The sequence below is a fragment of the Adiantum capillus-veneris genome, chromosome 4 (genome assembly GCF_014529385.1).
Source record: "Adiantum capillus-veneris isolate H3 chromosome 4, ASM1452938v2, whole genome shotgun sequence".
Lineage (NCBI taxonomy): Eukaryota > Viridiplantae > Streptophyta > Polypodiopsida > Polypodiales > Pteridaceae > Adiantum > Adiantum capillus-veneris.
Window position 1 is genome coordinate 86,433,191 of NC_140934.1, and position 19,129 is coordinate 86,452,319.

A 19,129-nucleotide genomic window follows, 5' to 3' on the forward strand; every position below is an offset into this window, starting at 1 on the left:
TTCTTTCCAATGATTTTTGTTTAATTTTTGAGACCCTCTTTTTGAAGTTGCAAATGGTCGGACGTATGGTCAATGTGAACGGTAGTTTCACCCGCAGACGGGAAGTTGGTTGGCATTGGAACTCGTAAAGTAAAAGGATGTCTAGGCTCAGTTCGAGATCATGTAGGTCCCCCCCGTCGCACTTAGCAAGTTGGTGGATACTAGGAAGTGAACTCAATAAAGGCATAAAGTCAAGGTGGGGGTCACCAATAGAAAGTATCCGACAGCTGGGCCACATTGCACTTTTGGATGCGGTCCCCATGAGGGTAGATGGTCAAATGAACAGTGGGAGCCCAACGGAAGTATCTCCTAAAAATTAGGGAACTGCTATTTTGGGCCGTGAAATGTGTTCGCGTCATTACCTTCGGTATGACCAGGGTAACATTTTATTACTCTGTTGCAAAGTCAACTGATGCACCAGTTGAGAGATTTTTAAGCAGGAAGCCCAATGCGGGGAAATTGCATGCATGAGTGCCAAGTGGCACTTTTTGGTCAATTTACCAAGTTTGGGAGAACAAAACTCGTAACTGACTCTTTGGAGCAGTTTTGGAGGTTGTTAACTCTGATTTTCAGCCATTTCTCTCCATTTTTGAGCTTCCCATGACTTTACCTGGTCCAAGGAGCTCAGTTTCAGCATTGGAAGGCATTAGATGCGTGTTTACAAGGCTGTTTTGGTGCGTTTTCAGCGATACGCAGGTTTTGGCAGCCATGGAAATCTTCCCCTTTTTGCATCTGTTTGTTCACAGATGCATTACAGGTCAAGGGCAGAAGAGGGGGCGCTTGATTTATGCTGGGGGGGATGCTTCATTGAGAACTTGTCACAAGTTAAGAGCTATGGAGTGCTTTTTTTCCCTCCATGTACAGTGTGGTGCTAGGAGTGATGCCCTGCACGCTACACACTGCTCTCTCTCCCCTCTACATGCAATTATGTGATGCCCCACAAGAGGGCTTTTCATTTGTTTGATGTACAGTTGTGTGGTTTCATGCTTTTGTGCTGAGGCAAGAGCCTCCTTGAGCAAGAATAGGGGTAGCTAGCTGCTACTCCAAAGCAGGCACCGGTGAGGGTCATAACCTCACTGTACAGGTGCAAATTCAGCGCTGTGTATGCGCAGAAAATTGACTGTTTTTCAGCCATACGGACGCCATAACCATTGGGAATCGTGCCCCACTGGCAGAGGACAGTTAGGGGACTGTTTGGAGCTGAAAACAGGGCAAAAACCAGTAAATACAGCGTGCTGAATTTACTGTTTTTGGACAGGAATCAGAGGGTTTATGCCAGTGGAAGAGAGTTCCAACAGGGAATTGGTTTCGCGCAAGTTTTGGAGCTGTTATGTTGCCAAAATTTGACCAAAACAAGTGGTATCTAGCTTGATACGAATAAAGGATTCCCACGACTCTTCTTTGCAATTTACCCTCCTAAAAAATAAAGAAATACCTAAAGGGGCGCCAATTTTGGGGCCTACAGGTTGTCGGCGTCTGCTCGGGGCATTCTAGCTTCCGAGCCGTGTGTGTATTCAAGTGTTAATTCCCGTCGCAGGTTCCCTTTGCAAAGTGCTTTGTGTGTGTGTCTAAAGAAAAGAATTTCGGGTGAAAGCCAACCCCTACCGCCCCACGGGCCGGTTTCACCGTACCTGTTGCACTACTGTGGCACACTCCATAGTAACCTTAACAAGAACAGGCATCAACATGGCACCGCATAGCATCTTTACCTGCATGTCTACCTCTGTATTTCTGGATTCCTCCACTTGGAAATCATCAAGCACATCGGTTTGCACTTTCTGTTGCTCCTCCAACACAATTTGCACATCTTTATCTACATGCAAAAGATCAAATTCTTCATACTTCGAGTGAGAAGAATCGGTCATGTCGTGTCAGCATCTATGGAACTGCTATCCTCTGTTTCCACCTCTTCTTCCGTCTCAAGATCTGGGATTTCCACTACCTTTACCGTTTCAACATTGTCTGCAAACTGCACTCTTTGATCCCTAGCACTTGTCAATGGAGCTTGACCAGCCATACTTGAGTTTGCTCGTGCATCTTCTACTCGACTTGGAACCGCTTGCAGTTCTTTCACAATTGGAGCTTACCTAACTGGCATCCTTGGCATTGAGATTGCTCCACCTTTTTGCAACCATAAAAGCTCGGTTCCTCTATCATCGGCATGTCTCTTTGCAGCACCCTTGGCTTCACTTCAACCACTTGAACTGGCTTAGGTACCACCGTATTTGACAGACTTTGCCTCGCTTGCCGCTTCTTCAAGGTCTTCTTGGTCCGGCCTCTTGCCAAATTTACCGCTTCAGCGTACGTCATAGGCCCATCGGCTTCAACCTTGTCTCGAACATCCTAATCCAAAAATTTGCTCAATTTCAAATAATCAACACTCCTGGAAGCAGTTACCTCCATCAGTTGTCTCCAAAGGGCCTCCAATTCCCATTCAAAAGCTTGAAAATCACCGTCCAGGCTCTGCTTTAGACCATCCAACCTTCGCTTTACTTCATGCACTTGCACATCCGGCACATATTGGCGTCGGAAAGCCGCTTCTATAGCTATCCAATCCACCTTTTCTTCATCTCGCAATCCGTCGTTCCATCTTTTTGCTTTTGCACGAACCAAGAGTGGAAAAACTTGAATCGCGCCTTCTTCTCTCGATAACCTGCTTTCCAGCACAAATAAACGATAATCTTGCAACCATGTTTCCACATCTTCAACCCCACTGAAAATAGGAAAACCCATCCAAGCCATCTTTCACTGCATCTGCTCTTCGAAATCTGCACTTCATCCGCTCCGAAACCACAACTTTACCTTCAAATAGGAGCAATCAGACGATCCTGAGTGGGGGCACCAGAAGATGGAAGGGGGGGAAGGGGAAACACACCCGACAACATACACACGCCTCTCTATAGCTCAGATGGAATCACAACACCCCGATCCACTTCACCCCGATCCACTTGAAGAAACACACCAACCCACAAAACTTTGCTGCGAACACTCGGCTGCGCATACCCAAGCCCACAATCACACACAGAAGCAAAGCTTACTGCATCTCAACTAACACAATCGATTCTCGATTCTCAACCACATACAACAGCTCTCTCCTTCTCCCTCTTTGCACACACACCAATTGGTTCGGGGGGCTCACACAGCCTACACAAGCCGACGCCTTTGCACAAGAGAAGAGAAAAGAAGAAGGGATAGGGAAGACAACACCAGAGACGTGCCTTCGAAGCTTCCTTCTTCTCCAACAAGTGATTGGCTATGGTGGAGCATACACCAGAAGGCTCCCTCAGAGCTCTGTCCCCTTCTCTTTCCTTTCCGCAGCCTGAAAAGCCGCAGTTTACGAAAACCGAAATATCTTTCAAACGGTGTAGAATTAGCTTATGTACGTGAGACGCAAAAAAGTCCCAAAATAGTTTTTTCCTCCCATCCTCACGGGCCGTTTTTAGAAAAAAACGCGTTTTGCAAAAATTTTACAGAATAGGACTTTTTGGTTGTCCATATGCAGAAAACCTGGGCCACACATCCACTTCCTCTTTAATCAGTAACCACATGCCCTTCATGTCCCAAGATGCTTTTCACATAGAGAACCCTCTTTGAAGCATCGAATCTCCACCTTAGTCTATATAGCCCGCATAAATCATACACATCACGAACTTCTTCATCGGCACTAGATCTTCAGATATGCTTTGACATCTCGACACACATATGTAAGCACCTTTGATATTGTTTTTAACGCTTTCTGGCATTGACACCTTTTGGTTGCACCAACGTGGACAAGCTACTTCATGACATGGGTTCAGTTCAGTTCAGTTAGATTAGGAAGTGTTCTGGCACTTTTGTGAGTCTGTTCGCAAACCGTGCATGTCCAAGCACTTAGAATAGATGCATATCCTTTGGTTGCACACAACATGATCATCAGATTTCCATCAGAACCCATTAGGAGCATTTTTACAGTGCATAGACCTATTTGCCCTATTTTAGCCAATTTTCACTTATTATTTTTAAGTGACTTTTGTTGGGAAACTAGGTAGGGCAATTTTACCAAGCAAGTACTTAAGAAACCTAGCGCTAGCACTTTCTGGCAGAAGAGGCAGCAGGAACCGCGTGTTCAATAGGCACCTTCTCAGTAGGACCCCCATAGGACACCTAGCATTTTTGGAGCAGATGACCCCTAGCGAATCTGCATCAACACAGCTCGCGTTTTCAACAGAACAAGCCCAACGTTTTGCATTGTAGCAGCCTGGCGACAGAAGACCACAGATGCCCTAACGTTAGTAGATTTGGATCAGCAAGACAAAATTCAGCCTAGCGTTTTTGGATCAGTAGAGCAACTTAGTGTTTTGTAGATTCATCGCGACAGAACCTCAGTTAGCACCAACGTTTTCAGTTTTCAGCAGCTAGACACCGCAGTAGAAGTCCCGAACCTTGCAGATCTCACCTTCCCGCAACAGATCCTCGCCACACGGTCAGATCCTGCGAAGTTTGTAGATTCAGCCCGGAAAACGCAGATTTCAGCATCTGCGTTTTCAGCACGTTGTCTTTGCATCGTCGCCATCGACATCGTCATCGACATAGAGTCAGAATTCAGCAGACAAAGATTTGCAGATTTCAACCATTAGCGTTTTCAGATTCCAGCCCGTCTCGTCGTCGTCCTCATCGTCGTCGATATCGTCGGCAAGTCCAAAGCATTGTAGAGATTTGTCCAATCAATAGTAGACCGCTCTCGCCATAGAGAGTGGGGCCTTCAGAGAAGGGTTTTGACAACATTTTGGTGGCGTATTGTTCTCTCTCTATCTCTCAGTCTCAGCACCTTCATTCACAATGTTTATCCACTTTGTTTGTGTCTATTGCACTCTCTCACTAAAGAAACGGAAGGCTCTCCCTTTCGTAAGTAAAAGGAACCCTTGAGCACAGTTCGGAGCACTCATCTTGAGCAAAGTTCAACATTCACTTCCGCTGCACTTTATAATGAGAAGGACCGAGAAATTGTACTTCATGTAAAGCTAAAGGGTGAGTCCATCCCACTTGTATTGGCTTTGGCCATATCCAAATTACATCCAATTCTCTAAGTATCTCCTTTGAAGTGTCATAGAAGCTTGTCTGAGCATTTCCCGTCCAGACATTGAAGTCCCCTAGGAGGATGATGTCACTATCCTTGGAAAACTCCCTTATGTCATTGTCTAGGATCGAGAAAGGTGACTGGCCTCTAGGCCCAACATAGACTGATGTACCTGGGGGAAAGTAGCATATGGCAATGTATAAAAATTGGCCTACGTCGGCCCTCAACCTCACCCACATGTATCTAGCATGATCATCTCTTTGTACAATGTGTATAAGTGGTTGTAGCTCCTCTCTGGATAATATTGCCACTCCCCCCGATACTCTGCTTCCATGCTCAGATCTTGTGTCAGTCCGGCAAGCTGTCTCCCATCTATATCCTGTCACATGTGGCATCATCTGTCTAGGGGCCTGATGAGTCTCTAAGAAGAATATAATGTACGGTCCCATAGGTCTCACATTGTCATGTAGAGCGTCACTCTACAATCACCACCCTACCATCTCTGTAGAAGGCAGTCTTTCCCTTCTCCCTTGCTGCTGTAATCTCTAGCATCACACACACACACACACAGAGAGAGAGAGAGAGAGAGAGAGAGAGAGAGAGAGAGAGAGAGAGAGAGAGAGAGAGAGAGAGAGAGAGAGAGAGAGAGAGAGAGAGAGAGAGAGACGGGCGGGCGGGGGGGATTTGTTGATTCTCGTTAGCATTTAAAAGGCAGCCATTTTTATAGATGTTTAAGAAGTCACTTAGAAACGACTACTTGAAGATGGTATAACTGTACCATGATTTTAATTCTGCTAGGAGTTGTGGTACCAAAGTGCTGATGCTTTATCAATGACAGATCCATAAATGTGGGCTTGTTTTGCTCAGTGGTTCCAGTCTTATTTGAGCATAGCTTGGCACCTGCAAGGAGTCCACCTGTGCTTCCAAGTGATCCTCTGTCTTTAGAGGGGCCATTGCAGGTCGTGAGTGCTCCAACAGATTATGAAGTTGCACTGGCTCTAAGAGTGTTAGAAGGGTGCTGTCTTCTTGACAAAGGGAGCAGAGTTTTAGCATCACAACACATGGCTATAAAGGTATCAAAGCTGACATCAAATTAAATAGCTTGTTGATACAATCAAGCATATTCGAGTCCTTTTATCTGTTGAGTACTACTTATCGGTGAAGTGGGGCTGTCTTTCCGCCAGGAGGTGATTGAGTTATTGTCAGCAGGTGGAGTTCTCGAGCAGGGTGCCTGCTTAGATGCTTTGCCCGCTTTGTTGCTCGATACACCCATCAACCAGCAGGTGGTGGTTATCAGAAGGTTGAATTCTCCACTTTTCTTTCTCTATGATATATATAGTAATCATTTGGTGATTATGAGTTTCAGGACTTTCTAAAGCATCAAGGTGTAAAGAAGATTTCAGAGCTGGTGAAACATGGTCATGTAGATAAAGCAATGAGGTTTGGTCTTTTTCTCATTTACTTTCTATTCTGGTTCCTGAAATCTTCTGTCACATAATAAGCTGATTAGGTTGGAGTACTCGATATGTGTATCATACCTTTAGCATGTGTCATGGAGTGGGATTCAAGGTAGGCTTAATAAATATGTTTATTCTTTTCGTTACTTGGTTTTATTTTTTGCTACCTTTATGCTTTTGACATTGTTTATTTTTCATTTTAGATATTCAAGTCTTTTTTATATATGTTAAGAGGCCCATTCGACTTTGAATATAAAGTATGTCTTATGTGTGTGTGAGTTTGGTGTGTGTTGTTTTGGGAGCATATGTTAGTACCTAGTTCTACACCCACTACTGGGCACTGATGATGTTAGTGGGGATGTTGTAGTATTTAGTCAATATTATGCATGATGAAGTGGATGGTTATATTGTCTTATGGGTGACTACCCTGAGTCTATAGCTGCACTTTCCTTCATAGGTGAATTTGGGCTTTTCCTGGATTCATCTAGAAATATATACAGTTTGTCTCATAAAAGGCATGTTCTGCAAGTACGTTGAGTAACTTTGACCTCGGAACTTGGCTGCCCACTCATCTACATAGACCAACTGATCTAGAAGCTTTACATTCATGATCCGGAAGCCAAAGCATAGTCTTTTTTTAGGTAGCCAACTTTGCTCCCTGCGCATCATGGTGTTGCCATTATCCACTCTCTTCAAATGCATTGTGCATGACAAAATATTGTGAGGGAGTGCCTATGAAAAGCGGTGGCGGGAGAGGCGAGAAATGACAAGGCTTTAAACAAGAGGGGGGGATCCCATAAAAGATTGTTATGATTACTCCCCAAGAATACAAATTCGACCAAAACACAGTACATGGACCTTTATGTTGATGTATGCTCATGTGGATGTGTGGCGCGTGTGTGGTGTTGAGACCTAGTGCAACATTTACTATTGGGATTGGTGTCGTTTAGTTTGAGGATGTTGTAATCTTTAATTAATACTAAACATGAAAAATCTGAAAGCTGAAAGTCGAGACTGTAGTCTTGTGAATGAGTACCGTTTACACTTTCCTTTATAGGTAAATCTAGGCTTTTCCTGATCAGGGTGTAGGGTTTTTTTCCTACTCTTCAAAGGTACTCAATTACGAGGAAAACTCTGGATAGTTGATTCCACTACTGTCCTGCATATGCTTACAACAGCCAATACAAAGTACGTCTAAAATTGACCGATGTTCAATTAGGACATGCACAGAGGGTGTCCAGTCTGGCATGAAAATAAGCCATTCAACATGATAAATGGTCTGGTGATGAGAAAGAGGAGATAGTGAAGTGCAGAAAGCTATTGAGGGTGAAGGCAGAGAGGTGCCATGGAGAAGAAGCAGATGAGTGCACTTAAAACAAAGAGAGATTTCATTTAGGTTTTCTTGGGCCTTTTAAAGGCTTTACAAAAGAAAGACATGGTTTACACCTAGGGTGATCGCCCAGGTTTGACTTCAACAGAGCTCTTAACACCTCTTCTTGATACCAAAATGATGTTCGTGTGAAGATACTGGGCCCCATGTTACTTTTGGACATCCGCTGACAACTACCTGGAAGGCTGGTGAGGCTCTCTGTGAGCTTGCAGACTACTGAGTGCGTGCAAATCACTTCACCTCTGAGGGAAGTTTCATTTCTTGATGTTAAAGGTAAAAAATTATAGTGAGAGCTCTCTGGGGATTGGGCAAGACTTTTTTTTTGAATCTGGCAGAGGCTTTGCTCTGGGTCTTTTGGGACCCTCACACGATCATTCAAGGACTTGGACGAGCACTGGAAGCCGCAGCCTTATCATGATTCCAAACCTTGCAGCTCAACATCTTGGCTCATTTTGAGACTTTAGCTAGAGCCTTTATAGAAGCTCATTCCAAAAGCGGAATTAAACACAACACCCTAACCAAAAATTTAGACACTCATCAAGCAAAAAGAGGAGGAGACGGTGAGGCACTGGGAGGGAGAATGTGAGGTTGTGAGGGAACGAAGCAAGGAGAGGGTTTGGAGTATCTGCAAGAAGTAGAGAAACCGAGGTGGAAGTAGGCGGGCTCACAATGAGGTGGAGGATGGAAAGGCCGGCATTCTAAAACAAGGCGTTTGGAGACAGACGCAGGTGCTGCCTTTCACTCCAGTTATATGTGTGTGAGAGAGAAATGAAATGAAATGAAATGTTATATTAACGTCTTCAAAAGGCCAAAGTGACCTATGAGACCAGAAAGTTACAATGTGGTGGATCTGATACAAAGTCAGAGTAACAAGATGACAAAATGACAGAATGACAAAATAAAATACTATGGAATCTTAAAGTGCTAGGTATGAACTAAGCAGCTAGCTGGGATAGCTAGATCACAAGAGATCCAGCATCGGTCGCTGGCGGATCTCATCAATCTCCTCCATGGTCAGTAGTCTGACCGGGCGTCGTGCATGTCGGGCCAAAGTGATCCGAATTCTTTGATGCAGCCTCCGTCGATGCTGTGTAGTCCTCCGCAGTCGTGGGCGTCTGGATCTCCCCAGCTTAGTCGCTCGGTCGATCAATGTGCCGCTGGTGTGAGGCGACGAGCTCTGCCGTGGTAGTAACTCCTCCAGGTGTCCAGTCGCAGCTCTAAAGAAGTCTGTGATCTGTCTCTGAGACTGGCTAGCCTCTCCTCTCATCATGCTCTTTCTGTGTATGCGCAGCTCAAGCAAAAACAAACCTAGGCATCTTTGATCCTCGTACCGCATGACTCTGGAGAATGGTCCAAACCCCTCTCTGAACAAGCAATGGAAGCGGCCTCGTATCTTGTAGTAGACGGGGCAGTGGCATGTGTAGTGCAACTCTATCTTAGGCTCGATGTCACACAGGGGGCATGTCCTCGCCTCTGTTGGTACTCCGCTGTGTGTATCTGGCCAATAGCACATCGTATCCCATGAGACAAGTGGGTGTCCATGTATCTGGGCCTCGTCACAAAACCATCCTCTGTAAGCTGGAGGAGATGCCCTCTGTAGAAAGCCATCTTCGTGCCTAGCTCCTGTGTTGGCTGTATCCATGTCCTCTTGGTGTCTAGCTGGGTCAAATCCTGGCGGATGAGCTTGGTGATCTCGGACTGTGTAAGAGTCAGAGAGGGTGCATCCGGTGAGTACTGGAAGGGAGGCAATCTGTCTATGCTGAACCCATGCGCCTGAAACCATGATGTCATCTCCCCATACCAGCATGCTGTATCTCCCTGCATGGCTAACTGTCGAGAGGACTCAAGTGCAAGGCGGGCATATCTGTCTCTGGGAAGTTCCCACATGGGGTGTATGAAGGAGACAGATCTGGTGAGCGCCTCCGCCACTAGTGGGGGGCCAACTAGCTCTGCTCGGACAATAGCATGTGGTACTGAAGCCTTGGCTCTAATGAGCCGCGAGATCATAGAGACCAGAGGCTTCTCCATGTCCCTCCCATCCATCACTGCGGCTTGTCCTCCCGTGATGATCCAATGAAGGTCCCCAAATCTCAGCTCCATGAAGCAATGCAGAAGCCACCAAAGTGTCAAAGAGCCAGAGCTTCGTCTGAGGCTCCTGAAATTGAACCTGTGAACACATCCTTTCCAATCGACGCAATGCTACATGGGCTCTGGTCAATCTAGTCTCTGCTGCCCTCCTCAATGAAAATGCTGGCCACCTAAAAACCACTCCAAGGTAAGTGTAAGCATCTGATAGTCGACTGTCTCCTGGTCGTATGCGAATGCGGGCGCTGACCTCCTAATCCACTATGGGGTGGTATTAAATACCATGACCTTGGTTTTACCAAGGTTGACGGACAAACCACTTTCCTGAGCAAACCTATGCAAAGCATCCAAGTGACGTTGTATCCCTTCCGGAGAGTCGGAGATCAACACAATATCATCAGCATATAACAATAGTGGAATCCATGTCCCTGCCAGCTGTGCACCTCTATCACCATCTCTCTCAATGTAGTTAGAAACCTCATCCACATACATACCAAATAGAGTAGGAGAGAGCGGGCAGCCCTGCTTCACCCCAATAGTGGAGTGAATCGGTGTGGATAGACCCTTTGAGGTGCGTACATGCCCCACTACTGACATGTATAATGCCATGACCCCCCAAATGAGCTCTGTGGGTACTCCCATCTGCTGTAATGTGCGCATCATTTAGCTCTGGGCATTGTGTCAAATGCTTTGCGGAAATCCACAAAGCTACAATAGATCTGTCTCCCACGCGATCTGCCCTCCTCAATGATGGCTCTGAGTGTCAAGATATGGTCAAGAGTAGGAAAAAAAAAAAAAAAACCCTCCTGAACCCTGTCTACCCAGCTGTGCGTATCCCCTCCCTCTCTGCCCATCTACTCAATTGCTGCTCAAGAATAGATGCGTACAACCGTGCCAATGTGTGTCCGATCATGATAGTGCGATAATTCCCAGGCTCCATAGGGTCTCCCGACTTGAAGATAGGTACAATAGTAGATAGGCTCCAAGTATCAGGCAAGCCCTCACACATGGCACGGTTAAACATAACTACTAGAAGCTCTGCTAGTAGATCTCTGTCATGCGTGAAATGCTCAGCCACTAAGCCATCATGGTCATATGCTCTCCTAGTCCTCATCCTGTCAATGGCCTTCCTCACCATCTCAGCGGTGAAAAAAGCACATGTGTGGGCATGGATCGGGGGGGGGGGGGGGGGGGTTGGGAAGGGGGGGGGGCTGCTTAGGAACTGTGTACAGAGATGATGCGTACTGGCCCCAGGCCTCTGTAGAAGTGATGGCAGAGGGGGGGGGAGTGCTCCTGAATGAGCCGCCATGCCCCACGTGAGTCCTGACTCAAGAATAGCTGGTATAGATCCTGCTCTAGGCGAGCCAAAAATTCCCTCTTCTTCCGCCGCACTAGGCGTCGGAAGTCAATCTATGATTGTCTGTGAGTGATGTCCCCCAAAAGCACCTCCCTCTGAAGTCTAGCTCTAGTGTCCCTGCATTTCCCATCATACCAACTGTTCTGGGGCATGCTCCCCGAACGGCATCTTTGATCAGGCTGGGTATGTGGGTATACCTCTGCTGCTGCATCATGTAGTGTCTGTGTCAGTATAGTAGTAAGCTCCTCCAGAGGTCGCCCTGGCTCCTCTGTGCACAGGCGTTTGTAGATCCCATCTATGTATACAGAGTCCGTCTCCCGCGTGAAGGTGTAGCGAGTAGGGGCTGCTGCCCGTACCCTGTGTGTTACACTAAACTGAAAAGAGATAGTCAACGACACAAGAGCATGATCCACTGCCACACCAACGGGTCTGGGTCCAACCATGAGATCCTGGATACTAGAGACGAGGCTCGGTTATGGCATGACATCATCCATTGTGCTGGCTCCATGTCTGTGTGGAAAGCATGTAAAACCCCCCGTAGCGGGAAATCTCTGTAGGCCATTCAAGATGGCCAATCCACGTGTAGTCCCCATGTCTATCAAGTGTCGTCCATACTCAGTGTGTTCTCCATCTTGTGATAGTCTGGATAGGCCCGTCTCTGCAACATCCAGCTTTCTCAGCATCTCCTCTGAAGTATCATAAAATACTGTTTGATGATGAGTAGTCCTAGCATTGAAATCCCCTAGAATGAAGATGTCACCATCTCTAGAGAACTCCCATATGTCATCATCTAAAATAGAAAAGGGGGACTGTCCTCTGGGTGGTGCATAAACTGACGTACTCGGGGAAAGTAACAAATAGCAATGTAAAGGTATCTGTCTGTCGTTGCTCTCAATCTCACCCACATGTACCTAGCTTGCTCATCCCTGCGGGCTATATGTATCCCTGCGGGCTATATGTATCAGTGGCTGCAACTCCTCCCTAAATAACACTGCCACTCCTCCTGAGCCCCGCCCTCTGTGCTCTGATCGTGTCTCCTGTCTACAGGCTCTCTCCCATCTATATCCACTAATGTGAGGCGTAGACTGCCCAGGGGCCTGATGTGTCTCAGAGTAGAAGACGATGTCTCTTCCCGTAAAACTATCCTCAAAAGCACCCAAATCAAGTCGCATAGATCCATTACAATTCCAAGTGGCAACTTTGAGTGTGGTCCCATAGGTCTCGCACCATCATGTGGAGCGCCGCTCTACAATCACCACCCGGCCATCTCTGTAGAAGGCCGTCTTTCCCTTTTGCCTTGCCGCTTGAATCTCTGGCATTACCTCTCTCATATGCACAAGCTGTGTGAGAGTGAGGTCATCTCCAAGGAATATGCCCGTTTTCTTTAGTGTAGGACGCTTTTTCAAGAAGTCCTTCTTTGCCTCCATGGATGGGAAACGGATGATTAAAGCTCTCCCTTTTGAAGTCTCCCCATTGCCTTGTCTTCTTCCCCACCCTCCATGCCTTTGTATGAGTAGCCTCACTACCCATCATGTAGAGTTGTTCTTCGACTTCCCCTTCCACATCATCTCGGTCTTTTAGACCGGTTACTCTTATATGCAAAGCTCTAGTTTTCCTTCGCTGCTCTTCTTCTAGAGTCATGTTGATGATTGTAGGAGTGGGGACATATGTGGTTTCTTTCCCTTTCCCTTTCCCTTTCTTAGCGACTTCTATCCATTTCTTGGCCTCATCCGCCTTCTTTTGCTCTTCGTGATCACATCCATCCATAAAGACGTCTTTACCACCTTCTGTTTCTCCTCCTCTTTGATCATCCGTACCTGCTCCTTGATGACCTTGATTTCCTCTATCACCGAAGGCTGGAATTCCCCTTCCTCTAGTCCACTGCTTGCTCTATCAGCAAGCTCTCGCTTGAGGTCTGAGACCTCTTCTTTAAGTGCTTTAGAGTCTGCCTTAAGTGCTTGTAGCTCTGCGTGCAGGTCCTCTTTCTCTTTCTTCCATTGCGCGCCTTCGCTGAGAAACATTTGAAGAAGATTGGCCTTCTCTTTCCACCATCCCTCCGTATCTGCTTTCCATTCTTTCATCTCCCTTTCCATTTGTGTTATCCGCTTGTTTGTAAGCACAAAGGTTGCCTTCGGATGGGGCTTACACGCTAGCGAAGCGCTCATGACCTCCATCAAAAACACAATCTTCACTTCTGCAAGGCCAACCCACTTATGTCCACATCACGCATACATCCATGTCCCGCATAATGCATACATAATTCCTACATTTCTGATTTTTTATTTGCTAATTTTTGTCAAAGTTGTTCTGTATTTTGTAAATCTGCAGGTCCTTGCAATTTCTGCCAAAAAAATCCTTGCAATTTCTGCCTTTTATAAATCTGCAGGTCCTTGCAATTTCTACCAAAAATTCTCCAATCTGATTTTTTTTGAATTTCCTGTTATTCTGAATTTCTGCCTGTTGGGGGGGGGGGGAAGGATGTACTCCCTCAAATTACACTCTCCCTTTCTGCTGAAAGGCATTGCCAACAAAAAAAATGAGAACGACCCATTTGAGGCTCTTAAATGAAAGGACCCTTTTACAAAGTAAAATACCTAAGAAGATTTCAATCATTCATATGCTTCACATGCGAAAGGCATATGTATGCCCAACTCCCTTCTTCACTAAGGCTTGTTTTAGAAAGCCGATAGAAGGGATCTTGATTCATGTCCAGGCTCTTTTTTACAGGATTTCTTTGTTTTTTAGATTATGTCGTTCTTAGCATGCATGCAATCTGTGAACCTTCACAATCTACGTTGGCTGTGGGCCTGAGCTTGTTTTTGGGATCCCGCAGGCTGAAATGCTCGGAGTTCTTACTGCTTTTAGTGGGTGATTTACTTCCAAGTGGCAACGAAGAGAACGCAGAGCTCCAATTGTCAGCGGAGGGTGCGTTAGAAGAGTTGCATGAGCTGCTCGGAGACGTGTTTTTGAGAGTTCTAGAGCAGGTAGACCAGGCGACGGCGTCCCTGTCCATCAGCAAGGCAAGAGAAGAGGTCCTCCGCTCGCAGGCCAAACTATTGCTAGAATTGATAGATTCCAGCAGTTGGTGACAAAGTTGGGTTTCTCCTTTTAATTCTTTTTTCTTCTATTGAGAAGTTGTATTCTACAGTTTGTGTTTGCATGATAAGTTTTTGCCTTTTCTTCTGGGTCTCCTGCACATGCTCCAAAGGTAGCTGACGCTTGTATGGCTTCTTGTGTTCAATGGATTGTGAGTTTCAAGTTTAAGAGAACACATCACTACCTAGTAATAAGTGATGGTGCACTTGTTCAAATACTGATTCCATTTAGAGCTCTCTCTCTCTCTCTCTCTCTCTCTCTCTCTCTCTCTCTCTCTCTGATAGATTGGTTATTGCAATTCCTTCTTTTAAAAAGGGTCTTGAGTTTGAGACTCATCGGCGGATAGATCTTTGAGGTCTCTTGGAATTGTTCCTAAAAGCCGTTAGAAGATTCTCTCTCTCTCTCTCTCTCTCAGTCTTGGGATTGTTCCTACAGTGTTAAAAGTTCTCTTATGTGTGCGTGTGTGTGCAGGTGTGAATAACAAGAGGAAACCGGAATAACCTTTCTATGACACCCATGTTGTAGGTTGGTTATCCCAGTTCCCTCTTGAGTAACAGGTCTGGAGTACAACACCATCCGAATAGATCTATGAGGTCTCTTTGGGATTATTCTTACGACAGTACAAATTTTTTGTGCTCTCTCTCTCTCTCTCTCTCTCTCTCTCTCTCTCTCTCACCCCACCCCTACCCACTATTTTCTTTTCAGTTCTTTGTACTTTTTGTACCCAGATCTTGTATTAGATTCACCACATGGAACGAAGGGTTCACTCTAGATGATGCGAGAGACCATCATGACCTGTGGTCTATCAGTCTGTCCACCACAAAGTTGTAAGTCCATGCGCCCAAATTGCTATTGCATACATCATGGCAGGGGTAACTAGGGTGTGAAAAGCCACCCCTATGTGCGAGGCACCTGGTGGCACGAATATTGTTCTATCATCGCTAATGGAGTACACCCCCTAGTGAGCCTACACTCACCATTTAGAAACTAGTTGTGGTGGTTGTGAAGGTAATCCCATGGTATACATAAGATTCTACCACCTCCACTTGCACTCGAGCTAGTGTGAATAGAGCTCTACTCCTAATCTGTGTAGATCTATAACCTTGGTCATTCGAAGGTTCACTGTGTATCCTCTGTGTGCAAAAATGTAGATGGAGCTGTAGTCCTTGCGACTCAGATACCAAGACAATATCATCAACACAAAGAATGTACTTTGATATCCCATTGCCGTAAGAGGCAAAACAAAGTGGGTGGGCACCCTTGCTTCACTCCAATGGTGCTAACAATGGGCTTTGAGGTACTTCCTAGGCAACGTGCTCGGCTAGTTTGCTGCTTGTGTGTGCATGTGAGCACACTCGCGTGTATAAATATATGTGAGAGAGAGAGAGAGAGAGAGAGAGAGAGAGAGATGTCGTAGCACCCTTAGGTATGGCTAAGTGAACATACAACTTACATGTGTGTGTGTGTGTGAGAGAGAGAGAGAGAGATTAGAGGGGAAAGAGAGAGGACTTAAGATGACAAAATAAAGTTACATATGAGTGTGTGGATCACAACTTCAAGGACAACTTTTGAGGAAGCCTCTTGTATTACACTACTTTTCCTTTAGCAAGCAAATGTGGGATGCAAGTTTGAGCCTCATGTATCCACAAAAATAGCTAAGGCAACACATCTATATTGGTTTGACAGAATCTATGTTGTCAAACTTAGTGTTTGAGTTAATTTTATGCTTAGCAAGTTTTATCAAATTCTGAGTCTAGTGCAGTATCTAGTTCTTTGTATGGCCCTTGTGATAAGCACTAGCAGCTCCTTGGAAACCCCCATAAGGTTCATCAGACACCCATTTATGATTACACAAGGCGTCTCCTACAATGGAGAGACCCATTTTTGTTCCAAAAAGAGAGAGAGAGAGAGAGAGAGAGTCTTTTTCCACTCTTAAGTATGATTTCACTCTGAGTATTTTATAGCTTATTTGAAATACTACTTGCACAATTTAGAAGGTAAATAGTAAAAGTAAAGAAGTTATTGATGTCAAGTTGCTACAAAGACACCAAATGTATGGTCCTTGAAGTTTTGGTTTTACTATAATTTTTAAGATATAGTCAACCTTTGTTATCAATGGCTTGACATGACTAGCTCAATCATGTTGAGTATTTTCTAACTAACCATGTAAAAGGTAAGATAGTGTTAAAGCTTCTCCAATGTAGATGTGAATCAGAGTTCTGGAAAATTGTCTCAGCTTAATATCATGTGGTCTTCAATTTCAAAAATGCCAATTGAGGGCACGGGAAAAAGGAGAAATGCTGCCCCAGAATAGACAAAAAATAGCGTAAAAATTTTAAAAAATAGCCTGATTTTTTCAAATTTCCTCTTGAAATAAGCAAGGAAAGGAATTTGGTATGTTTGGAAAAATGAATTTTCCCAAACAGAACCAAGTGAGGTAGGGGCACAAGCTTAGGGAATGCTGAAGCACCAGGCCAATTGATGCAATATGAACCGCACTTTTTGTATAGTGACAAAAAAGGAGAGGTTTATAAATGTTAGAAACAAAAGGTATTGCTGTAGTGATTTTATACAGAAATTAAAGCAAAGCATGTTAGGATTTTGATAATTCAGTGACTGCAAAATCTTTCATCACCCTTTTACGTCATTGATCCTTGCAGCTTGAACGGTTGCCCCCTGGCCAATTCTGTACAGACAAAGGAAAATATATTCCACAACTTAGCCCACTCGGATCCGCTTTGGGTTACGGGTGGCACATTCCAGGTCGCCCAGAAAGAAGAGCAAGTCATTAACAAGGCCTTCCCGAGAGCCAGAGGGCTTGCACTGTGAAGTCAATGAAGTCTCCATGCGCATTGGCTTCTTTTCGCACACATCATCATTTGGGCCTTCTTTCTCCATTTTGCGTGATCCAAGAAGACGCAAGAGCCTGCCCTCATGAACTAGGATATAATCGAGCCCCTCTCGTGTAATGCATACATCCCTGCACCATACACCAAAAACAGAGAGCATGTTTTCATGAGCTGCATTCAATTTGACAAACAGAAAAAGTAGCATTGCCTTCTGAGCACAGCACTAACCTTGAAAATTCAGTAAAACATAGAAACAACTTACCTTCCAATCCGCTCGCAGCGGTCTTGAGCCTCATATGCTGCCTCCCAAGACTTTAACTTGCTGAAAATGGACGTACCCTCTCCCCATCGCTGCTCATACAACCGCTGCCACAAGTGTGCTTGCCTGCTTAGGCTGTTCCAGCTTCTGCAAACTGGCTAATCATCAAAATCATGTTGTCAACAGCATCTTTGTCTTCATGGCATCACATACACACAATATCATACTGTACCCAAAACAAAATCTTGATAAGCTTTGCAGCAAGGTGTAAATATTCTTATGAAGTATCATCCATCAAGTTCCCCTTATCCTATCTTTCATCTGGTCCGCACAGGCTGCACTAGATGTTGATCTGCTTTTTATATCATCAGTCTTATTTCCAAAGAGTCTTCAATATGTTTTGATACCATTTATCACAGGAATTTACATCTCACATTCTTTGCAGTACAAGGACTATGTTGGAATATGTGCAATGGCTTCAACAATCTGAAGCCATTCAACCTATTGTTCCCTTGAGATCTCTGCCAATCTGCTATAATCTCATAAGCACTCCGAAACTAAAAGGCAACCAAGCCTGACATACACATATAATTTACAGAAAATGCAAAAAATTAGGATCTGGAATAAGAAGCTTGAGCAGTTATTTGAGCCCCTGTTCTATCTCATTATGTGTTGCTAAAGGTAGTCAGAGATTAAAAAACTTGCTAAAGGTAGTCAGCTTGGAAGCGAGTAGAAACTACAGATACAGAATTCCTCTCTCTCTCTCTCTCTCTCTCTCTCACACACACACACACACACACACACACACACACACACGGAGCTTAAAAAAGAGCTTGACCTCGTGCTGCACTCGCAAGATGACGGTGGTCAAGCATGGATAAGATCCGCAGTAAGAGGTCGGAAGGCAACTCGCCCATCGGAGATCTCTTTCAACTCGGAAGCAAGAAGGAAAATGCCGAGGGAGAAGATTCAGATCTGCAATACGGATTAAATTTGAATTCCTTGTCATAAGCTCTCTCTCTCTCTCTCTCACACACACACACACAATGCAGGCGCAAACCACAAAGCTTCTAACCTTCGCGCTGCTATTGGCGATGGCGGCGATGTGCAACGCGATGCTGTTGAGCTTCCTGGTGGCCTTTCCCTTTGCAAAGGCTTTTTGTTGCCTAGCTGTAGTAGCGGGATTGCGCGCGGGGCAAACAGCAGTTTGACATGCCACATCATTCTTGCTTTCAAATTTTGAACTTTTAAAAGAGGGCCCATGAGGTGTCCTCATTTCAGCCTCCCAACCTGGGTTTTCATATTGCAACCAATCACACCCTCCTCTTCTAATTCACACGGGTGACCCGCATATGGGGAGGGGATCAACACTTGAGAGTACAATGGCCATCCGACGCACTTTCGTAAATTCGGAGCTGATTTGTAAGTTCGAGTGAAAAAGTGAATTCGAGTAGCACCAACCCTTCGACCCTCCGCGTCTTGAGTCCAAGATTTTGCCCTTAGAGGGTTTGTAATCTAACTTGGAGCTAGCTCGATGCCAT

The 19,129-nt window shown here is 45.2% G+C and overlaps 2 protein-coding genes across 3 annotated transcripts in view; one reads left to right on the forward strand and one right to left on the reverse strand.

Annotated features, from left to right (window-relative positions):
- ISI1 (binding protein) overlaps positions 1-14,716 on the forward strand; it is a 33,546-nt gene extending 18,830 nt beyond the window's left edge. Inside the window, exons 2-5 of one of the 2 annotated variants that reach the window (XM_086510799.1) lie at positions 5,972-6,168; positions 6,280-6,378; positions 6,462-6,535; positions 14,218-14,716. In XM_086510799.1, coding sequence (XP_086366925.1) covers positions 5,972-6,168; positions 6,280-6,378; positions 6,462-6,535; positions 14,218-14,473 — 626 coding nt within the window. In that variant the 3' untranslated portion in view covers positions 14,474-14,716. Of the gene's footprint in view, positions 1-5,962; positions 6,169-6,279; positions 6,379-6,461; positions 6,536-14,217 lie in introns of both variants that reach the window. The other variant, XM_086510798.1, reaches the window with a different exon arrangement.
- Positions 14,717-17,140: 2,424 nt separating this feature from the next.
- LOC147459548 (uncharacterized) lies at positions 17,141-18,801 on the reverse strand. The gene is made up of 4 exons (XM_086510800.1): positions 18,664-18,801; positions 18,427-18,563; positions 17,592-17,742; positions 17,141-17,460 (listed from the first exon to the last, which is right to left on the reverse strand). The coding sequence occupies exons 2-4, from the start codon at positions 18,503-18,505 to the stop codon at positions 17,199-17,201; spliced, it is 492 nt and encodes a 163-aa protein (XP_086366926.1). The 5' UTR covers positions 18,506-18,563; positions 18,664-18,801; the 3' UTR covers positions 17,141-17,198.
- Between the last annotated feature and the right edge of the window lie 328 nt (positions 18,802-19,129).

Bases quoted from the DNA above. Each gene is read 5' to 3' on its own strand.
- LOC147459548 (XM_086510800.1), bottom strand. From the start codon at position 18,505: ATGGGCGAGTTGCCTTCCGACCTCTTACTGCGGATCTTATCCATGCTT. The intron at 17,743-18,426 runs GTCAAGCTCTTT...ATGATTAGCCAG, and splicing joins TCTTGCGAGTGCAGCACGAG to TTTGCAGAAGCTGGAACAGC. The intron at 17,461-17,591 runs GTAAGTTGTTTC...TGTATGGTGCAG, and splicing joins CGCTGCGAGCGGATTGGAAG to GGATGTATGCATTACACGAG.